Here is an 18,335-nt window from a genome sequence, read left to right as displayed (position 1 = left end):
CTCATGCTGACACACTATGTACCTTACTGTAAACTTGATGTCTTTCCTATTATTTCAAAGAATTATTATACTCATGTCAACTCTTTCCTTAGAGTTTTCAAATAAAGGCCAGTGCAATATATATATATATATATATATATATATATTTGTAGTTGGGAACAATACAATAAATCTGCATTACATTTACATTTACGCTTATTCATTTAGCAGACACTTTTATCCAAAGCGTCTTACAAATGAGGACAGTGGAAGCAATCAAAAACAACAAAAAGAGCATTGATATATAATATAAGTGCTATAACAAGTCTCAGTTAGGTTAACACAGTACAAGTAGCAAGGGCTTTTAAATAATAATAAAAACAAACAGATAGAATAAAAAAAACGAATAGAGCAAGCTAATGTTAGAGATCTTATATATATATATATATATATATATATATATATATATATATATATATATATACACACATATACACACACACACACACATAATTGCATAATAAATGAAAATAGAATACAAAAAGATTAGAAAGGTGGTTAGATGTTTTTTAAGAATAGAATTAGAATAGTGAGTGTTAAAGTTAGAGGGTCAAATAAAGATGGAAGAGATGTGTTTTAAGCCGATTCTTGAAGATGGCTAAGGACTCAGCTGCTCGGATTGACCAGGAGGAAACATTTCATTTAAAAGTCCATAAAAGTGACTTTGTGCTTCTCTGGGATGGCACAATCAAAAGACGTTCATTTGCATTAAAGATCTTAAACTGTATACAAAAATTAAATGCAGGTCCTAAATCCAGGTTAGTTTAATTTAATTTTTATTGGTATTCTGACTTTCACCGAATTTCTAAATTTATATTTTGCTGTTTGGTTTTTGTTTCAGCCACGGAACAATTTTTTATTTTGCTTTTTTTATAGTAATTGCAAGCTTATATTTTGCAAATTCTGACTTTTTTTCCTTGCAAATCTGAGTTTATGTCTCACATTGTCTCAGAATTATGAGACAAAAAGACAGAATTATAAGGTATAAACTCGTTTAATCGTCTTCCGCGGTTTTCACACTTCGTCTGTTAGTTTTACTTTATAATAAATATCTTTAGTACTGTTAAATATAAAACATTTAACACAATTAATCTATTAAAATGTAAAATAGGAAAAGCAGTTCAACTAACCCACTAGACTACATGCCAAAAACACACAGTTCTGGATCATGTGCTGGTTTCTGCTGATTTAAAGCACGCAAGCATGTTTCTCCTGTTTCCTAAGCTTTCATTTCCTCTTTAAATGAGTAACACAAAGTGAGTGGTTCGAAATCACATGACTTACAGTGACAAGGAGTTTAGGTGCCTTTCATATGACAACTGTTAGCTTTCATTATCTGGATATCAAAGCCTAAGAAAGGGTGCAAACAGATCTACATTTCAGTGGTCTCAGGCAGTGCTCTTAAAACTGACACGCTCTTAAGTCTTGAACTATTTTATGAATGCAGGTAGGAATGCATGGCATGACAACCTGACCTGATAGTTCACAGTACCATGACACTGTCACAAGACAAAGAGCGGAGTGTACAGAAGAGTTCAACTGGCCAGTGTGTTTATGTAAAGTAGGTTAAATCAATATTTACTTGGTCAAATGTAATACTTACTAATGGGGAGTAAGGCTCCCCTGTTTCTGTAATGCCTCCAGCCATCTCGAAGAGAAAAACACCACTCTTAAACCCGAAAAATTACCACCCTGAAGAAAGAAAAGACTGTTTTAATATTTAATACACTGCAATTTTACCAAAGGGACTTGAGTGACGTTAGGCCAGAGTAACATGACTAGTGTCAACCGTTGTTCATGATTTATTTAACGTTATATTCACTCGGTGGTCACAGAATATGGCAGATTTAAAAAGTATGTAACGTTTACTTCGTTTTCTTAATCAGTTCAACTGCTTTGCGATGTTTTGTGTGACTGTTTCACCGCGGTGATATCATTTTCAGAGAGAAAACTTTTTAAAAGCAGTCATATCGCTAAAGTAAAGGCTCACCTGTCACCGTGTGGGGCGACTTTAGTTGTCAAGCGTGAGGTTTGTATAACGCTAACGTCAGTTAGAAATGATTGAGACTGTTTTCTTGTGACGTCCTCAGGTCAGCGACGCGGCTCGCGAACGAATGCGACTTAATAACAAAGCGGAGCACATCGTGCGCTCCTCCTCATTGTGTCATTAGCGGATAATTAAGACAGGCTGCAGAAGTTCTTCTGTTTGGGAAACCATATAGCCATTAAACATAAACAGCACACAGAACGTCAGCAGGAAGCGTGTCCCTGCAAAAGGGGGTGAGGCGTAGCAGATAGGAAGTGTTTGCTGATTGGTTGGTTGGAAGTAGTGACGTTTTATGAAAAAGACGCTTTGTGACGCTCGCAAAGATTTAACTTTTTTTTACAGTAACGACTTTAATCAGCAATGTACAATTAAAATATTTTATTCTGTTCATTGCAAATATCGTATCAGTGCACTCTGATCACTGAGATTTTACATTTGTCTCATGCTCATCAAGGCTGCATTATTGAATAAAAAATTAAAACCTAAAATAACGGTTTTTATTTTAAATAACGGAATTTTCAGCATCATTACTACACAGTCACATGATCCTTCAGAAATCATTCTAACATGCTGACCTTTTTAATGTGATACTTTTTAAAGGATTCCTTGATTAATAAAAATCTGATTAGTACACTGATTTAATAATTACTACGATTGTTTTAATAATACTGCTAAAATGGGACTTTTCTGTGACCGTTTTACCTGAATTCATAAAACAATATTTAGACAATTTCCAAATAGAAAGTGGGGGGAGTGATTTCAGTTGTCATGAACTATGGATAAAAAAAATGTTGCATACAGTAAAGTATGGACAGAAATGCTAGGGCATTCAGTTAAGTGCACAATATGTCACTAGTGTACGCATTTTTTCCATCTTTTTGAGACCGTTTCTGTCTGGCCAGACCATTATGTCAACATCTAGACAGCTGAAGGAGAAAAAGAGAGACCACACTTTGTTTTTATTTGACAGAAAAGGTTTATTTCCCCATTCAAAGAATTTGAAGAAAGGTGATTAGTGGAAAAACAAGTCTACATCCAAACTGAGGACTGGGAAGGGTGAGGTAAACATCATAATGCTTCAGCAGACTTTCTGAAAATCATAAGCTAAACGCATTTCTCCATCGCAGAAAATTAAAAGAAAAATCCAAAACAAATAAATAAAATTCTTTAAAACAAAAAGAAAGCAAAAATAAAACTTTTAAAGTCTAAAAAAATCTTTGTGCATATGCACAAAACAAAATATATTAAACAAAAGCATATTAAACAATTAAACAAAAATACTTAATTTTAAATAAAATGCAAAAGTAAAAAAAAAATAAAAATAAAAAAAAATACAGGTCTTGGTGGATCACGGGTCTGCTTGGCAGCATAACATCATTACAGTAACAGGAGCAAATGCATCAGTGCATTAATCTATGACAAAGTGAGGCTTTTAATTTGACAGTTTTAACGAATCAAATCTAAATACAGCATGATTTCCAAATCAGACCACACAATTTTACAATATCAACTTTGCATTTTAAGGTCAAACTCGAGTTATTCTACCTTGAATTAAATGTCTATCAGGGTTGCTTACCAAATCTGTTAAATACAAAAAAAAAAAAAAAAAAAAAAAAAAAAAGCACCATAAAAACAAATTAAGTATTTATTTTAAAAACAAGATCATCAGAGCTAGTGTTTAATGAGAAAATAAACTTTAGATGCAACTGATATTCGTAGAGATGAACATGCATATTGCTTGAACAGGCATTTTAAAATCACAACAACAGCTGAAATATGCTCAAAGCGGCTAAAAAAAATTTGGGAAAAAGATTTGGGAAACCTCTCCTAAATTCTAAACCCCATCGACACACAATGTACTTGCAATTACACATCCTTGAAATTAAATCAGTCTACAAGGGACAAATGCATATTGTGTGGCCTGGAGAATCATAACACTTCACATGCCATTAACACAGGTTAGTTGCTTTGCTAAAATTTTACTCCATGTTTAATTTAAGGTCATTAAAGAAATCGTTTTCTCCGTCGTGATAATTAGATTGTCCTTACACAAGCCAACATCCTTACTCTTAACAAAAACAGCCTTCATAACTTCAATAGGTTCCCATCTTTGAGGGGGAAACAAATAGACCTTATAAGAGAAAGTGCATTTCAATAATGCCACTAACTAAAGTTCCTTAAGCATTACAGTTATTTAAATCCCTAAAATTTATTTTAAAGCAGCAGAGGCAAACACTCGTTCTCTACAATGATTTCTTGGTGCAGGATCTTTACGTGACGTTTGCAACAAAAGAATAATAATAATGCTTAAATACAGACTACAGATCACAACAATCAATTAGGAAAAATTATTACTCGTCACTTAATCAAGAATCCCCATTGCCTTTCTCGCTATGCACTTTTTAGATTGGCAAAAAGAAGAGAGGAAACAAATCAAGGTATGTGCTTAACGAAACGTGGCCTAAATCAACACCTCCATTACGGTTCCTTTACTGGCTACAGCAGAATTCTCAGCGATACGTGAAGAAAGCCGTTACTTTGTGGAATGAAAAGACAGATCGATGCAATACGGAGCTGTGGAAAGAAATCAAGCAGGCAGATAATTCGGAAATATGTACTTGTGTCATGATGATTGCATGCGTCTGTCATCAGTCAACCCTAAGAACTTGTGTTATACTTAGTTTTTAAAACGAAAGGACACCACCAAAATGAAAATTTCCCATTAAAACAAGTTGATGGTGACTTATGCGGTGTATATCACAGCTTCTAGCGAATAACTACTTCACTTCAGCCAGTTTCTCAAGCAAACCTCTGCATGGCTTCAGGAGACTGGGAAAACACTGCGTAACTACTTTAAAATCATAACTTTTGCAGCTATAACGCACTTTTTGTTGTACATGTAAAAGAGTAATTGTGCTATTCCACATCTTAGAGATGATATACACTTGTTTTGAGAGACATTGGAAGTTTTCATTTTCGGGTGATCTGTCGCTTTAAGAAAACAAATTTTGGTTCAGGCACATGTATGCCGCTCGTTGCAGTTTGTGTGTGTGCTTTTGGCGTCTAGCGGAGAAGCCAGGCTTGTGAATGGCGTGGTTTTGTCCTATAAGCAGCTGGTGAATCTTGCCTGAACGAACCCTCCCTCCCGGATCAAGATCCCTGAGCTTCAGCTTTTATTCCCATTCGGAGCAAGTCAGAAGCCAAGCGGTGATAGTAAAAAGGCTGATTTCACATTAACTCTCTTTCGAATCCTCTTGCACAGAGCTGGAGGACGCGGGGTCGCTCCAGATCACAAACCGTCACACGTCTTTGGCTCTAACAGCAGGTAGTTCCCACAAACAGACATGGATGAGTTCCCCAGTAACCCTCCCGTAGATTTGACCTGCAAATAAAAACAGTGTGTTGTTCCAAACGATTGGCCAAAGCTGCTTCAGTTTGATGCTCTACTGTATCACAGAGGCTCTCCTCACCTAATAGTTGGTTCCCATGTCAGCGGGGTGGTGTCTACACACCATAGCAGGCTGAAAGCCTCTCCTTCAGCAGCGGTGGAAACTGTTCAGAGAACTGCTGCCAGTTATCCTCACCGACCTGATCCTTGAAGCCGTGCAAAATCTAGACAAGACATGGACAAAATCTATTGAAGCATAGCAGACAATTGTGCTTCAATCTTGGCCAGCTGTGAACCCATTAAATATCTGTTACAGAAGAAGAGGATCTGTACCTTGTAGAACATGTCCCTCAGATCCTCTTTGGGATTTACCCAGGAGGCCACAGCGTCACAGAAGAAGATGAAGTCCTGCATCCCCGAAAACAAAAAAAAATTGCATTAAACCATACTGTAGTTAGTTCATCAGAAGGAGAGAGAAAACATACATTCAATTATATATTTATTTCTGATATTGCTATACAGTATGGAACGTTAAGCCCAACTCACTATTATAATTTATTTAAAATGTAATCAATTAGATTAATTCTGTTGACATTTTATTGTAGTAAGTACATAAGAGAATACAGAAAAAGATTACAGAAATTATGTCATTATATTCATATTGGTTTTATTTTTTGATAGTATGGAAGAACTTTTTGAGTATGGAAACTATAGCCAAAACCCCAATTTATTATTTAGATTTATTTTAATTTAACAAATTATATAAATTCTTATCGTAAGCACGTAAGAGAATGTAGAAGAAAAATTGTTATATTTATATTGCTTTTGATTCTGATATCGCTATAAAGTATGAACGTCATATTTAGATCGAGTTAAATTCAACTTTTTTATTGAATTGAAGCTTAATTTACATTGAAAATGTGTTGAACATTTTTGCTTTTATTGCATTTTAATGATTGGGTACATAGATGTTACTATGGTTAATGTAGCAAATCAAATAAATATTAAAAATATATAATAACTCCGCTCTCGCAAAATGGCATAACAGATTTGGTCTTGAATGATCCTCACCTGTACGACACCTCCAGGATTTACCCCAATCATTACGCAAATGCCCCTGAAGGCGGAGTCTTTCTCTTCATTGTCCCGGATGTTTCTAAGTGACGTGCACCTACGTTGAACAAATGAAGAGCAGTTTATTTCAGAAGATTAGCAGATTTTTGTGTTTAAATCACACTAATTAAATCAACATCTCACCAAGGGCGAATGAACTGCGGCAACATGGGGGCAACTTCCTGTGGGCACACATATCCCAGCCGACCAATCGTAATGGCTGTTTCACACACACACAGAGAAAACAAAAGTACAAGAAAAGGGCCATGAGTGCTTTTCAAAGTTTCAAGCTAAAAAAGGCTGCAGTCCAAGCTTCAGCAATCAGAACACCACTTTCCACAGATAATTCAGGTTTCGAATGTCTGTTATTGGAGTTCATCATACATTTCGTGTGATTTTATTGAATTCTTCTTGCTGTGTGCATTTACCCGTGTTCTCCAGCAGAGTTTTGGGTGTATTAGGTCTGTTGATGATCTCCACAAGGCTATTGAGAACCAGGGCCACAAACGGCTGCATCTCCGTACCTGAAAAAACACCAGACAGGAGTGGTATTAGATTAGCAAATAACTGCACGTTAATGAATATGAAATGGTAATTCATATATGAGAGTGCATAAACACTCACCCATCTGTATGGCGATCTCTCCGATGGCCCATGTGGCATTGTTGCACACCGATATGAACTCCGGGTTGAGATTGAGGCCCAGCACAGGCAAGAACTCAGCTAGAGAGTGTAAACGGACACCAATGACAAACTGACCAGCACAACACACACACACACAGAAGCAACAGCTAGCATGAGAAAGCAGCTCTCCATGTGTCAGGCTTCACTCAGTAGAGTCAAAGAGCACAGCTCACCGATGCAGGGCTTGACGTGAAGGAAACATGCCTTAGTCAGGTCCCCCAGCAGAGCGAACGAACTCTGACGCACTTCTGGCATGGTGTCCTTTAATTAGAGCAGAAATACAGCTTTAGGCTTTGTGCATACAACACACAATTAGATTTTCTAAATCAAATTCATGTTACATTTTCCACACAGTTATTATGCAGCAGATTAAATCAGATGCACTTGAGACAACATGAGCAAAGGAAGAAGAATAACTGAAAATCAGGACTGCACAACTAACAGAGTTTCACATTGCAATTACAATTACGGATGCTACAATTACGTAATCGTTCAAAGTGGCAATTAATCATTTAAAGTCCACTTAAGTCATTATGCCCGCTTAAGATGTTTTTTTTTCCCTTTTTTCTACATGTTATTTTAAGGGTTTTTCCCATTATTTTAAATTCAGTATTAGTTAAAACATTGTAATACCATTCATATTTTTACTTTATAATTTAAAGAAACCAATCTGATGTATAGTTGACATTTGAGGCTTAATACTACACGCTGGTTAATAATGAATAAATGCACTGTAAGTTGCTAGGGATAAAAGTGTCTGCTAAATGCATAAATGTAAATACTATAAAAAGGCACTACATTTTTTTTAGTTCAAGTGTTTTCAGCTTGTTTATTTTCATATAAAAATACGGCATGCAGTTGCATCAAACAATGGTATAAACATCATTCAATGTCAAATTTAATAGTCATAATTTATAAACGGCAATGATCAACAATTATGATCGTGTCATAATCAGCCCTACTAAAATTATTTTACTACAAATAATCAGGTTTGGCTTGATAGTCAATTCAGATTACGTGTTAAGAGTCCAATACATACATTTAATAATACATTATTTATTGTTAAACCATAATAGATAAAAAAAATTATATTACATTTATAATAAAATTAAACCATAAATTATATAGACACGCACCATACTAAAATAAGTTTTATATAAGCTTATTTTTCTATTTCCTATTTGATAAAGATTTTTAAACATAGGATATTAAATATTTGCATATTAAATACTAAACTTATTTTAGTATTTCTAATGTTAATATATTTTATATATCCATATATGTATACACACACACACACACACACACACACACACACACGTATTAAATGTATTCAATAACAACAAAAATCATCATCATTATAATTTTCATAATCATCATTCAGTTATTAACTGAAATATTGATCACTATAAAATATTGAATTCAAATATTGAAAATATTGATTAGGCCATGCCTGCATGCACTGGAAGATCAGGGTCATGATGTTGCTGCGTGTGACCAGCTGTTCTACATGAGCTCCGAGTCCCTCGGCCAGACCGCTGAGCAGATCGAGGGCCACAATCATGAAGTCTTTATCAGGGGCCTCGTACTGGTCAGGGTGCTGGTTATACATCTGCAACAAGAACAGAAAGAAAAGCTCAAGACCAGGGGAATGAACCAGAACCACAACTGTTCGTTCTCCACGGACCATGGCTTGAGCGAGGTTCTTCTGGACCAGGGTCACACAGCGCTGGTAAACTGGTTCACAGTAGGGCAGGAAGCCGCTCTGTAGTGCTGTGGCCACTGAAGACAGGCACTAAAATAAGAAAGTAACAAACTCCTTAAGACATTTCAGTTTTGAAGTATGATTTTTTTTCTCTTTTTGCAAAACTATTTTACCTCCAACAACGGGAACAGATCCTTGTCTTCATCTTTTAACTCATTCCATTTCTGAATGAGAGGAGGCATGAGCTTTTGGATGTATTCCTGTTAAACAAAACGTTCACATGTAACTATGATTCTTGAACATGTTCCTCTCGAAACACTCCGAGGCACAGTGCTCTCACCGGCTGGTTAAGATGGTGTCCCACAGAGTCAGCAAGGGTCCCGATGGCGTCGTAGAGGATCAACAGGTTCTTGTGCTGGTACTTGCTGAAGGCAAACACCAGCGTGTCCAGAATGAAGCTCAAGTAGGGGACCAGCTCTGTACAGGCCTCCTCTTCAAGAGTAGCAAACGCACTGATGGAAGGAAAAACCCAAGAATTAGCTCAACATGCCGATACATCTCCAGAAGCTCTGTCCAGGCTGAACAGAAAAAACTGAAAAGTATCTAAAAACACACACACACACACTCAAAATCTATGTTGGGCTTTCTTTGTTTTAGCTGGTGTGTTTAAGAGGGCTCTATAGCTATTAGGGTTGGGACAGGGGCCAAACAAACACTTGTGAGACTGTAGTATTTATTAATATTTTAAATGAGCTTTTTTAGTCTACAGTTTTTATTTAATTTTTTTAACTCCTATGTGATTTTGACATTTTGTCTGTTTTGTTTTTCCTATTTAGCTTTTATTTGTTTTAGTCACTGTAGTGTACTCTTCAAAAGTTTCACAGACAAGGCTTAACATGGTTTCAACTGAAAGAAACTTGCACTGACTGATCTCAAAACATATCAGTGTCTTTGTTTCTTCTTAAAATGCACACCAGTGATGTAAGGCTTAACATGGTTTCAACTGAAAGAAACTTGCACTGACTGATCTCAAAACATATCAGTGTCTTTGTTTCTTCTTAAAATGCACACCAGTGATGTTTATCCCAATTTATTAGTTAAAGGCTGCTGCAAGAAAGACAGATTTAAGAGCTGTTATTTTGGTCTGGAGGCTGTATTTTGTTTAACACACCTGCAGGCGGCCTCTTGAACCCTCTTGTTGCTGTCGAGGATGCGTTTGAGCAGCTCGGTCATGAGGGGTTTGAGGTAGGGGTCTGGCGGCTGGCTGACCACCCAGTGTGCATAGCGGCTCAGAGTCCAGCAGGCGATGGAGCGGACCAGCGCTTTCTTATCACAGAGACACTGGATCAGGTGAGGAATCAACTCCGGCAGGTACGGCACCATATCCTGCATACAGCCTGAGGACAAGAGAGGAGCAGCTCAGAAACGAGGATACACACTGATGAGCCACAGTTCAAGGTCAGTAAGATTTAAGGAGATTTCAATTTAATACACTAGTACGGAATAAGAAAAACTTATGTGTTTTCACAAAAATAGTAAACAACCGTTTTCAATAACAACAATAATAAATGATTTTGACCATCAAATAAGTATATTAGAATGATTTCTGAAGATCATGTGACACTCAAGACTGGAGGAAGGAGTAAAAGTATTGTTATTTTAAATGGTAGTATAAACAGATCATGAGCATGAGGGTTTAAAAAAAAAAAAAATCTTACCGACCCCCAAACCTTTGAATAGTAGGGTATAATATGCAAGTACACAATTTATTTTTGCATGCATGGAATATGAGGGTGCAAATTAAGTCATAAAGATTAAGATATGATGTTAATTATTCAGTGCAGCGGTCCCCAACCTTTTTAGTGGACCGGGACCGGTTTAGAGTCAGACAATATTTTCACGGACCGGGCTTTAAGGTGTGATGGATAAATACAACAAAATAAAATTATACGACTGGCATAAAAAGTGTGGTATATTGAAAATATAGTAATAAACCTGAATCCACTGTGTATTCGTATGCAACTTTATAAGCAGCGTTCTAGTAACATCGCGCCAAAAACATAACATGAATAGCATCCTCTCTACCCCCTAATAAATCAATGTTTTTGTCTCATCCTGAATCACTGCAGAGTAGCACAGTACCTGCCTGACTCGCCATAGATGTAAACAGAGAAGTAGCTCCGGCTACAATGTTCTTCCGCCAGACGCGAGCGCCTAAAGTTACCAACTGCAGCTTTAATGCAAGTTATTTATTCTTTCTTGTGCGGCCCGGGGTTTGGGGACCGCTGATTTAGTCTACAGTTCTAAAACCATACACTGAACTCTGCTATACTGTGATTCGAGTGTTTATCTGTTTTACATTGACCTTTAAAGAGATTTGCTTTGAGAAAAAAAAAAGACTTGTGTTAAATTAACAATAAATCATTTAGTGAAAACAAAACGATGTTTAAAATATTGCCATAGATCGATATTTTTTTTTTTTACAAACAAAATTGAGCTCAAAATGCACAAAATGACCAAATATGATGTAGCTGAATTAAATGTGCTTAACGGTCACATGACCTCACCTCAGTTAGTTGCATACTACTGTTAAAAACATGAATTATTATTGTATAGAGTCTTAAACTGTACTCTAGCATTCAAATCAGAACAAAGCCCAGTTTTAGCACAAACAGGGTTACAATGTTACACCATTCTTGCATTCATTGTGTTCTACCTTCAGCGATGGCTCCCAGCACCAGGATGCCAGACTCTTTAACAATCCAGTCCGGGTGGAACAGCAGCTCCTTCAGCACTGGAAGCAGGTGGGGCAGCAGCTCATCCCGAAACACGTTTGCCAGGACATCAAGGGCAGCCGCCGAACACTTTCCTGCAGAGATGTAGCACATGGGGTTAGAGGTTTCACTCAGCACCAGTGTAACTTTAGGCTTCAAAAGCTTTTTGTGGATCAGACAGTATGAATACTTAAACATCACTGACATTCATGACATAGTGTGTAATCATCTCCACAGAAAACAACCTTACAAAAACAGGCAGGGTTTCACCAGCATCAGGTTGGTTTCTTTTACGAGACACTTACGCAGATTCCAGTCGGACAAACTGTCGTCGTCATCATCGTCATCCTCATCACTCTCCTCTCCTTCCTCACCCTCAGTACCCTCGTGCCGAAGGGTGACGGTGCGAGACTTGTGAAAGCGTGGCTTTATGTCCTGCTCGTTGTCCGGCACGGCCTCGTCTTCCTCCACGTCGCCCTACACAGGAAGCAGAAGGTCAGGTGATGAAACGACTGCCAAATCTGGACAGTGATGACTGAGTCAAAGGCCTTGGGTCAGACAGTATGAATACTTGAAAATCATGGAGAGGATCAGGGATAATGTTATCATCACACCCGAGGCCAGGCTGGTGCAGACTTCTTGTGAAGTCAAGTAACTAACCTTCAACAAAATGATGTCAATCTCAGAGTACTTCATGCCATTCACCAGAACAGGAACCAGTCTAAGAGAGATTAAAGAAAGAGTTTGACTAGCTTGTCAGTGAGTGTATGTCTTTCACACTTTCAGTCTGTTATTCTTAATCGGTTAAATAAAATTGCAGTTTGAAACACTGAATGAGCTTTTACATGAGACATGTCAGTAAGTTGTACTGTAGGCTCTCTTATAAAATAGTCTGAATTTTGATGTTAATTCATCTTCATTATATAGTATAGTAGTAAAGAGAAGGATTAAATGGGTAACTTTCCCCTTGAACTGAAGCGCTAAAGTGACCGCGCCTACCACATTAAGAGCACCAAAACCTGTTTATTAAAAAGTAACGAGCACAAAGCCTTTTGCGATTACTGGACCGTAGTGCACTTCAAATAATGAAGTTTACGCAATAACAGAACACATCATAGACCTAAGATCTTAAGAAGCAGCCATATTAGTGATGGTTATAAACGAGTATTGTTAATGATATTGCAGATATCCACATAGGAACATTTACCAAATAGCACAATTCTACTAAACAAGTGTCTGTTATTCAAGTACTTTCAAGAAGCGTGGAAACCCTGTAATTTCTAAGGCAACAGGCAGGAAGTTCAGTTGCCAAATACTGCGCAACAGAAGAAATGTGCCAATTGAGATTCTGCTGTGGTGCGGTTGTTCATTTTAATGGCTAAATGTTCAAAGAGGGAATTATTTTAATTTATATAATAAATAAAAAAACAGCCAATTGTAAAATCAAAATAGGAAAAAAGGCTATTTAGTGATTTGAAAGTCTTATGTTAGTTTAAAATGGAAAAAGCTAACTTTAAAATAATAAAATTAAGGCAATAACAAGCCAAGCAATTGAGATTCTCCTATAATCTTTTTTTTTAATGTCTTAATGTATAACATTTTAGCAAATGCTTTTAAAGAAATTCTGTTAAATTACATACATTAATAATAATTGTTCAAATTCATTTGCACATTAATTTATACCAGAGAATGTGAAAAATAATTTGAGGCAGATCTTAAGTGACAATAAGTAAAATACACTATTTACATAACACACACTGGACTTACTAATTTATCACTGCATTTTACACTAAAGAAAAAAAAATAAACATCCTGTGTAACCAAGAAAAACTCAATTCATACTACAGAAGCTAAGCAGGATGCTAATATTTCATGTTTGCAATGTATGCAACAATGTATGGAGCATACCACGCTTCATTGTATAGTTTCTTATGTTCAATTATCTAACTTTTGGAGGGCTATCAAATCAATGGAACTACCATTTGCCCCATTAATGTGTCTTTGTCTTCTGCATGTGTCTGTCACAGTTCAGAACAGTTGCTCGTGAAGGGTTTGAGACTGAAGCAAACACACTTCTCTTGGTGAGACTCTCATGAGAAAAGAGAAAGGTCACTTACTGTGCAAGATGTCCAGACAGGACGTCCTTACAGATGGGCTGTTCAGCCAGCGTAAGCCAGAACTCACAGGCCTCCAGAGCCACGTTCTCATCCGGGTCCTGTGAGCGCTGCAGCATGTACTGCACAAAGAGTCAACATCATCAGCATCTCTGACTGCTCCAGATCTACATCACTTCTGGGTCATCAAGCTCTCACCTCAACGATACTGCGCATGTGAGGGATGAGGCGGTCCACTCGCACCTCCAGCAGCATGACCAGAGCCCTGCACACGTTCTTGCGCACCTCCGATTCCTCATCTGCGGCCAGCGCAAACAGACTCTGGAGTAACAAGCCAGGAGAACAACAGATTAAAACAATGCAATCATGGTAAAGCCATATTCAGACAGTTATTGGGGCTTATTTCAAGATTTACAGGGGCTAGTCAGTGACTTGTACCATCTGAATCAGGAAATGTTGGCGTTTTACTCCCACCACCAGTGTAAAAGTACCAGCCGAAATACCCTTTGTTTTTTTTTTAGCACCAAAGTTGTGTGGGATTTCATCTGCGAGTGCTTTAATTTCACATCTGCGAGTTTACAAGGGATCAATCTAAAAGATGTTGTACAATAACTGTTGTACTTCGTGGTAATGTCATGAGAATATTAATTTTCCAAGATTTTTAATTTTTTTATATTATGTACTAATTATATAAATGATGTTAATTGTCAAACAAGTAGCCAGGTCAAGTAACTATGTAAATAAGAGTTCAAGTTAACCTTTAAATGACCATAATTTGAGATTATTCGATTGCACATCAATTTTCTTATTTTGAATTAGGATATAATAATATAACAACAAGCAATAAGACATTTTGTCTGCAAATGACATTCATGTGACTAACAACTTGACCAGCAAGTTCTTGGCTCTATAGTATGACAAAACACATTGTCATCTGAATAAATGAGTTCTATGATTCAGGTCCCATGTAAATGTATTTCGTGAATAAATCACGTTCCAACTGCAGGTACCTCAATGAAGGTGTCAATGTTGTCCATCAGGGCTTGTGCTCTTCCGATGATAAACTGGTTCACACAGGCAATAGCATGAGACCTAAAGTCACACATGAACAAGCATAAGATTCCCAGAACAATTCAACGTAGGACATGAAAAACCACCGTCCATCCTCTCTCAGACCGACCTGATCTTGGGGCTGCAGTGTTTGAAGAACTGCAGGAACTTGGGAATCATGATGTTGAGGGGTCGGTTGAGAGCGTCGCTGTCCAGGAGCTCAGACGAGTCCTCGCAGATCTTCTGTAAAGCTCCGAACGAGCCCTGCGTGTGAACGAGAACGAACCAAGATACAAGTCACACAACTCTGGAGCATCTCTAGACATGATACAGAGAGCACCAGAACCACTTTGCCTACGTCTTGAATCATTTCCAAACACATTTGCATAGGAAAATGCACACAGAATAGAAGGGGAAAAGCAGGATAAACGAGTGAGAGGACAAAGAAAGGATTAAGTTAAAGCGGATATGAAGAGGCAATGCACTGACCTCACAGATGTTGTAGTCCTCTGAATCGAGCATGTTGCACAGATGAGGCAGTAACTCCGGCCACGTCTGCAGCTCCCCTTTGGTGGAAATCGTTGTGATGAGGATGCCTGAGCACAGACGGACAAGAATCAGCACATAGAAAATTTAGATATTAGCACTGACCGCCCATAAAATTGATCAAAAGTGACATTTATAAAGTTACAAATATTTATATTTCAAATAAATACTGAATTTCCTTTTAAATTAAAAGATCCTGAACAAATGCATCACAGTTTGCACTAAAATATAAAGCGGCACATTAATAACAAGCGGCATATTAGGATGATTTCTGAAGGATCAGGTGACAGTGAAGACTGCAGTAACGAAATCACAGGAATAACTCACTTTTTTAAAATAACTTTACATTTTAATTACGATTTCACAGTATTACTGTTTTTTTTTTTTTTTACTAAATGCAGCTTTGGTAAACAAAAGACCTTTTTCCAAGTGGTTTTTAAGACTGCATTCACAAAATGTGATTTCTAGCTAATAAAATCAAATCCTTTGGCTGAGAGGCTCACCGATCGTGGCGCGGATGAGAGGGGAAGGGTCCCCGATGTTGTTTAAACATTCCTGCTTGATGAAGTGCGCGACTGCAGGGGGGAAGTTCTGATAGTGAACCTTTACATTGTTCTTCAGTATCAGACCGCTGAGAGATCGAGTGGGCTCATCTGAAGAGCATAAGACGACAGGAAACAGACCATTTTATCATCAAATTCATGGCTGAAACCCTCATGGAACAACCCACACGTGTAAGATGATTAAAAATGCAATGAGCTTTATAAAAATAAAACGAACCCGACACCCACCTTCAGTTTTCAGCCTCGTCAGGACGAAGATAAGATAGTTGTTGAAATCAGGAAACTGGTTGAGCTGCTCTAGTTTCTGAGAGTTCAAATGAAGGAGAATTAAGGCATTACTATGATGGTAACTGACTGTGCATGAATAGTCACTGTATAATATGCACATGAATGATACTTTGAGAAAGCATTCATGCAAACGCCCCACAGCCGATAATTAGTTTCTTGTTATGCCACATCATCAGGTATCCAAACATATTATTGCACTGTGGAGAAAGCTTGATAACCAGTCAGTGCTTTTGAAACCTGGCACACTAAATTCAATACATCCTTGTCATACTGCTATATATAATTACAAAAAAAACCCGGCAGCTTTACAATATCAGTGTGGTCACCACCCACACATCACACATCCCTTTAGAAGTGTAACTGGCAGCAGATATTGTGTGTGAAGATGGGGATGAGGATACCTGCTGCACAGCTCTCTGCGCGGCGGTGTTCGGAGACTGGGAGTCTTTCAGGAGATGCAGGACCTGCTGGAGGCCTTGTTCATCCGGCTGCCACTCCATCCTACGCAGAAACCACACAAGACACAAACAATTACATTCTCCTGCCTCGTGTCTTCATGAAACACTTCCTCATATCAAACGATTGCGACAACTATGACTGCAAAACAACTTCATCCACTTTGTGGTCTGTGTACTTTTGCAGAGCAGTGTAGTCCACTATGATCACCTTGTGTATTATGCACTGTGCTGTTGAGGACACTAGAAGGCATTGATAAACATACAATATCAATGCAACAGTTTACAACCTGCCAAATTATGTTAAGTGTAATCCCTATATCAGTGATTGGAGACAAACTTTGGTTTGGTTAACCAAAGGTTAAAGCAAACAAATGGAAACGGAGAGAATGTTATGCAAGTTTATTGGTGATAACAAAAGATAAATCCATTTCAGACACACAATCACCTGTAGAAAACCTCTCTCTCTCTTTAAAAAAAAAAAAAAAAAAAAAAACTACTGTAATTTCAAATTTAAGAGCTTCCAGGAAAAGTTTGATCTCAATTTCATACTAAATAAGTCATTTTTGTTTTCAGTTCATTTTATTCTTGTATGTATATCAAAGTAACAATGAAATCATTCAAATCTATTTCTTAAAATCATTCAATTTCTTTTAAAAGAGAGAAAAACATAGTTCTAGTTTTTTCATACTTCTATTAGTAAGAATGTAAAGTGGTTTTACAATCTGTTCAACATGTATTATATTTTGGGCACTCAAACATTAAATTTAATGACGAACCGGTTTTTTTGTGAACGGAGAATTCATGCACGTAGTTTACGCAATTCAGTAAAATGGTTGAAACCGGAGTAAAGTTGACAAAAAACGTTTATCAGATGTTTGACTAAATTGTTGTTCGTTATTAAATCCAGACAAAGGACGAAAAAGCCAGCAGTGCACATGGTGAAGCCTGCATACCACGCCGAGGCCTGCTCTCTCTCCTCATGTGTGGTGAGAAAACCTCACACACGAGCCGCACAAATACCTAATAATAGCCTTTATGATAACACCAGCACAAAATAATATGAACTTCATGCGAAACTGTAAATCCTGGGGTAACAAGTAAAGGCTATTTAATTCCCCAAAAACAGGATTAGACACATACATGAAGTGTCCGCCTATAATCTATTATGCATACTCGTTCCCATCCATGCTACCGACTAATACTGTGTTAAACTCTCCCTGTATATATAATATATGATGTAAATACTATTAATGATGAGAACTAGGTCGTTTTCACTTACACATGCCGCGTGCGGAGGCCTATCGATCAGCTCGTGCAGCGCTAGTCGTCTCGCGCAACTGCGATTTCAAACACTTCCGCAGAGCGAGCGTTACAACGAGGAAGTGACGGTCAACGCCACACTGTAGCCAGTTTCAAATCAATATCCGCGAGGGAGTTTGTAGTAATACATGTAATAGAGACCAAAATATAAATAAAATTGAAATTGTATGTCTACGCACATGTTTATGCAAACTGATATGGGTCGAACTTAAGTTAACCAACATTTATTCTCTGGTATATCTGAAT

At 37.5% G+C, this 18,335-nt stretch overlaps 2 protein-coding genes and 1 non-coding gene across 5 annotated transcripts in view; all 3 read right to left on the bottom strand.

Moving 5' to 3' along the window:
- LOC113046666 (transmembrane protein 104-like) overlaps positions 1-2,339 on the bottom strand; it is a 43,199-nt gene extending 40,860 nt beyond the window's left edge. The window contains exons 1-2 of one of the 2 annotated variants that reach the window (XM_026207546.1): positions 2,030-2,339; positions 1,643-1,731 (exon numbers count right to left, since the gene is read on the bottom strand). In XM_026207546.1, the coding sequence (XP_026063331.1) occupies positions 1,643-1,687 (45 nt within the window). In that variant the 5' untranslated portion in view covers positions 1,688-1,731; positions 2,030-2,339. Of the gene's footprint in view, positions 1-1,323; positions 1,393-1,642; positions 1,732-2,029 lie in introns of those variants that run through there. The other variant, XM_026207547.1, reaches the window with a different exon arrangement.
- Positions 2,340-3,042: 703 nt separating this feature from the next.
- LOC113046665 (transportin-2-like) lies at positions 3,043-18,190 on the bottom strand. Of its 2 annotated transcripts, XM_026207544.1 has the most exons (25): positions 18,049-18,188; positions 16,713-16,812; positions 16,252-16,327; positions 15,964-16,113; positions 15,404-15,510; positions 15,045-15,178; positions 14,875-14,956; positions 14,063-14,185; positions 13,868-13,986; positions 12,411-12,471; positions 12,056-12,227; positions 11,693-11,845; positions 10,148-10,373; positions 9,317-9,488; positions 9,150-9,236; positions 8,959-9,066; positions 8,725-8,883; positions 7,445-7,532; positions 7,212-7,310; positions 7,016-7,111; positions 6,732-6,807; positions 6,546-6,645; positions 5,808-5,882; positions 5,557-5,698; positions 3,043-5,468 (listed from the first exon to the last, which is right to left on the bottom strand). In XM_026207544.1, exons 2-24 carry the CDS (start codon positions 16,809-16,811, stop codon positions 5,591-5,593), a joined length of 2,670 nt encoding a protein of 889 aa, XP_026063329.1. In that variant the 5' UTR covers position 16,812; positions 18,049-18,188; the 3' UTR covers positions 3,043-5,468; positions 5,557-5,590. The 2 variants fall into 2 exon arrangements, with proteins under 2 accessions (XP_026063329.1, XP_026063330.1); XM_026207545.1 differs by lacking the exons at positions 3,043-5,468; positions 5,557-5,698; positions 5,808-5,882; ... (1 more) ...; positions 6,732-6,807; positions 7,016-7,111 and having other exon boundaries at positions 7,210-7,341; positions 18,049-18,190.
- Positions 12,300-12,368, bottom strand: LOC113047689 (small nucleolar RNA SNORD41). The gene has a single exon (XR_003276347.1). It is a non-coding gene; the product is annotated as a small nucleolar RNA SNORD41 (small nucleolar RNA).
- Positions 18,191-18,335: the final 145 nt, after the last annotated feature.

This window comes from Carassius auratus, chromosome 28, assembly GCF_003368295.1.
Source record: "Carassius auratus strain Wakin chromosome 28, ASM336829v1, whole genome shotgun sequence".
Lineage (NCBI taxonomy): Eukaryota > Metazoa > Chordata > Actinopteri > Cypriniformes > Cyprinidae > Carassius > Carassius auratus.
This window is presented reverse-complemented; position numbering and strand designations above follow the sequence as displayed.

Bases quoted from the DNA above. Each gene is read 5' to 3' on its own strand.
- LOC113046665 (XM_026207544.1), bottom strand. From the start codon at position 16,811: ATGGAGTGGCAGCCGGATGAACAAGGCCTCCAGCAGGTCCTGCATCTC. The intron at 7,533-8,724 runs GCATGGCCTAAT...CTCTAATTAAAG, and splicing joins TGATCTTCCAGTGCATGCAG to GACACCATGCCAGAAGTGCG. The intron at 5,883-6,545 runs GTGAGGATCATT...TCGGGGATGCAG, and splicing joins ATCCTGGAGGTGTCGTACAG to GACTTCATCTTCTTCTGTGA.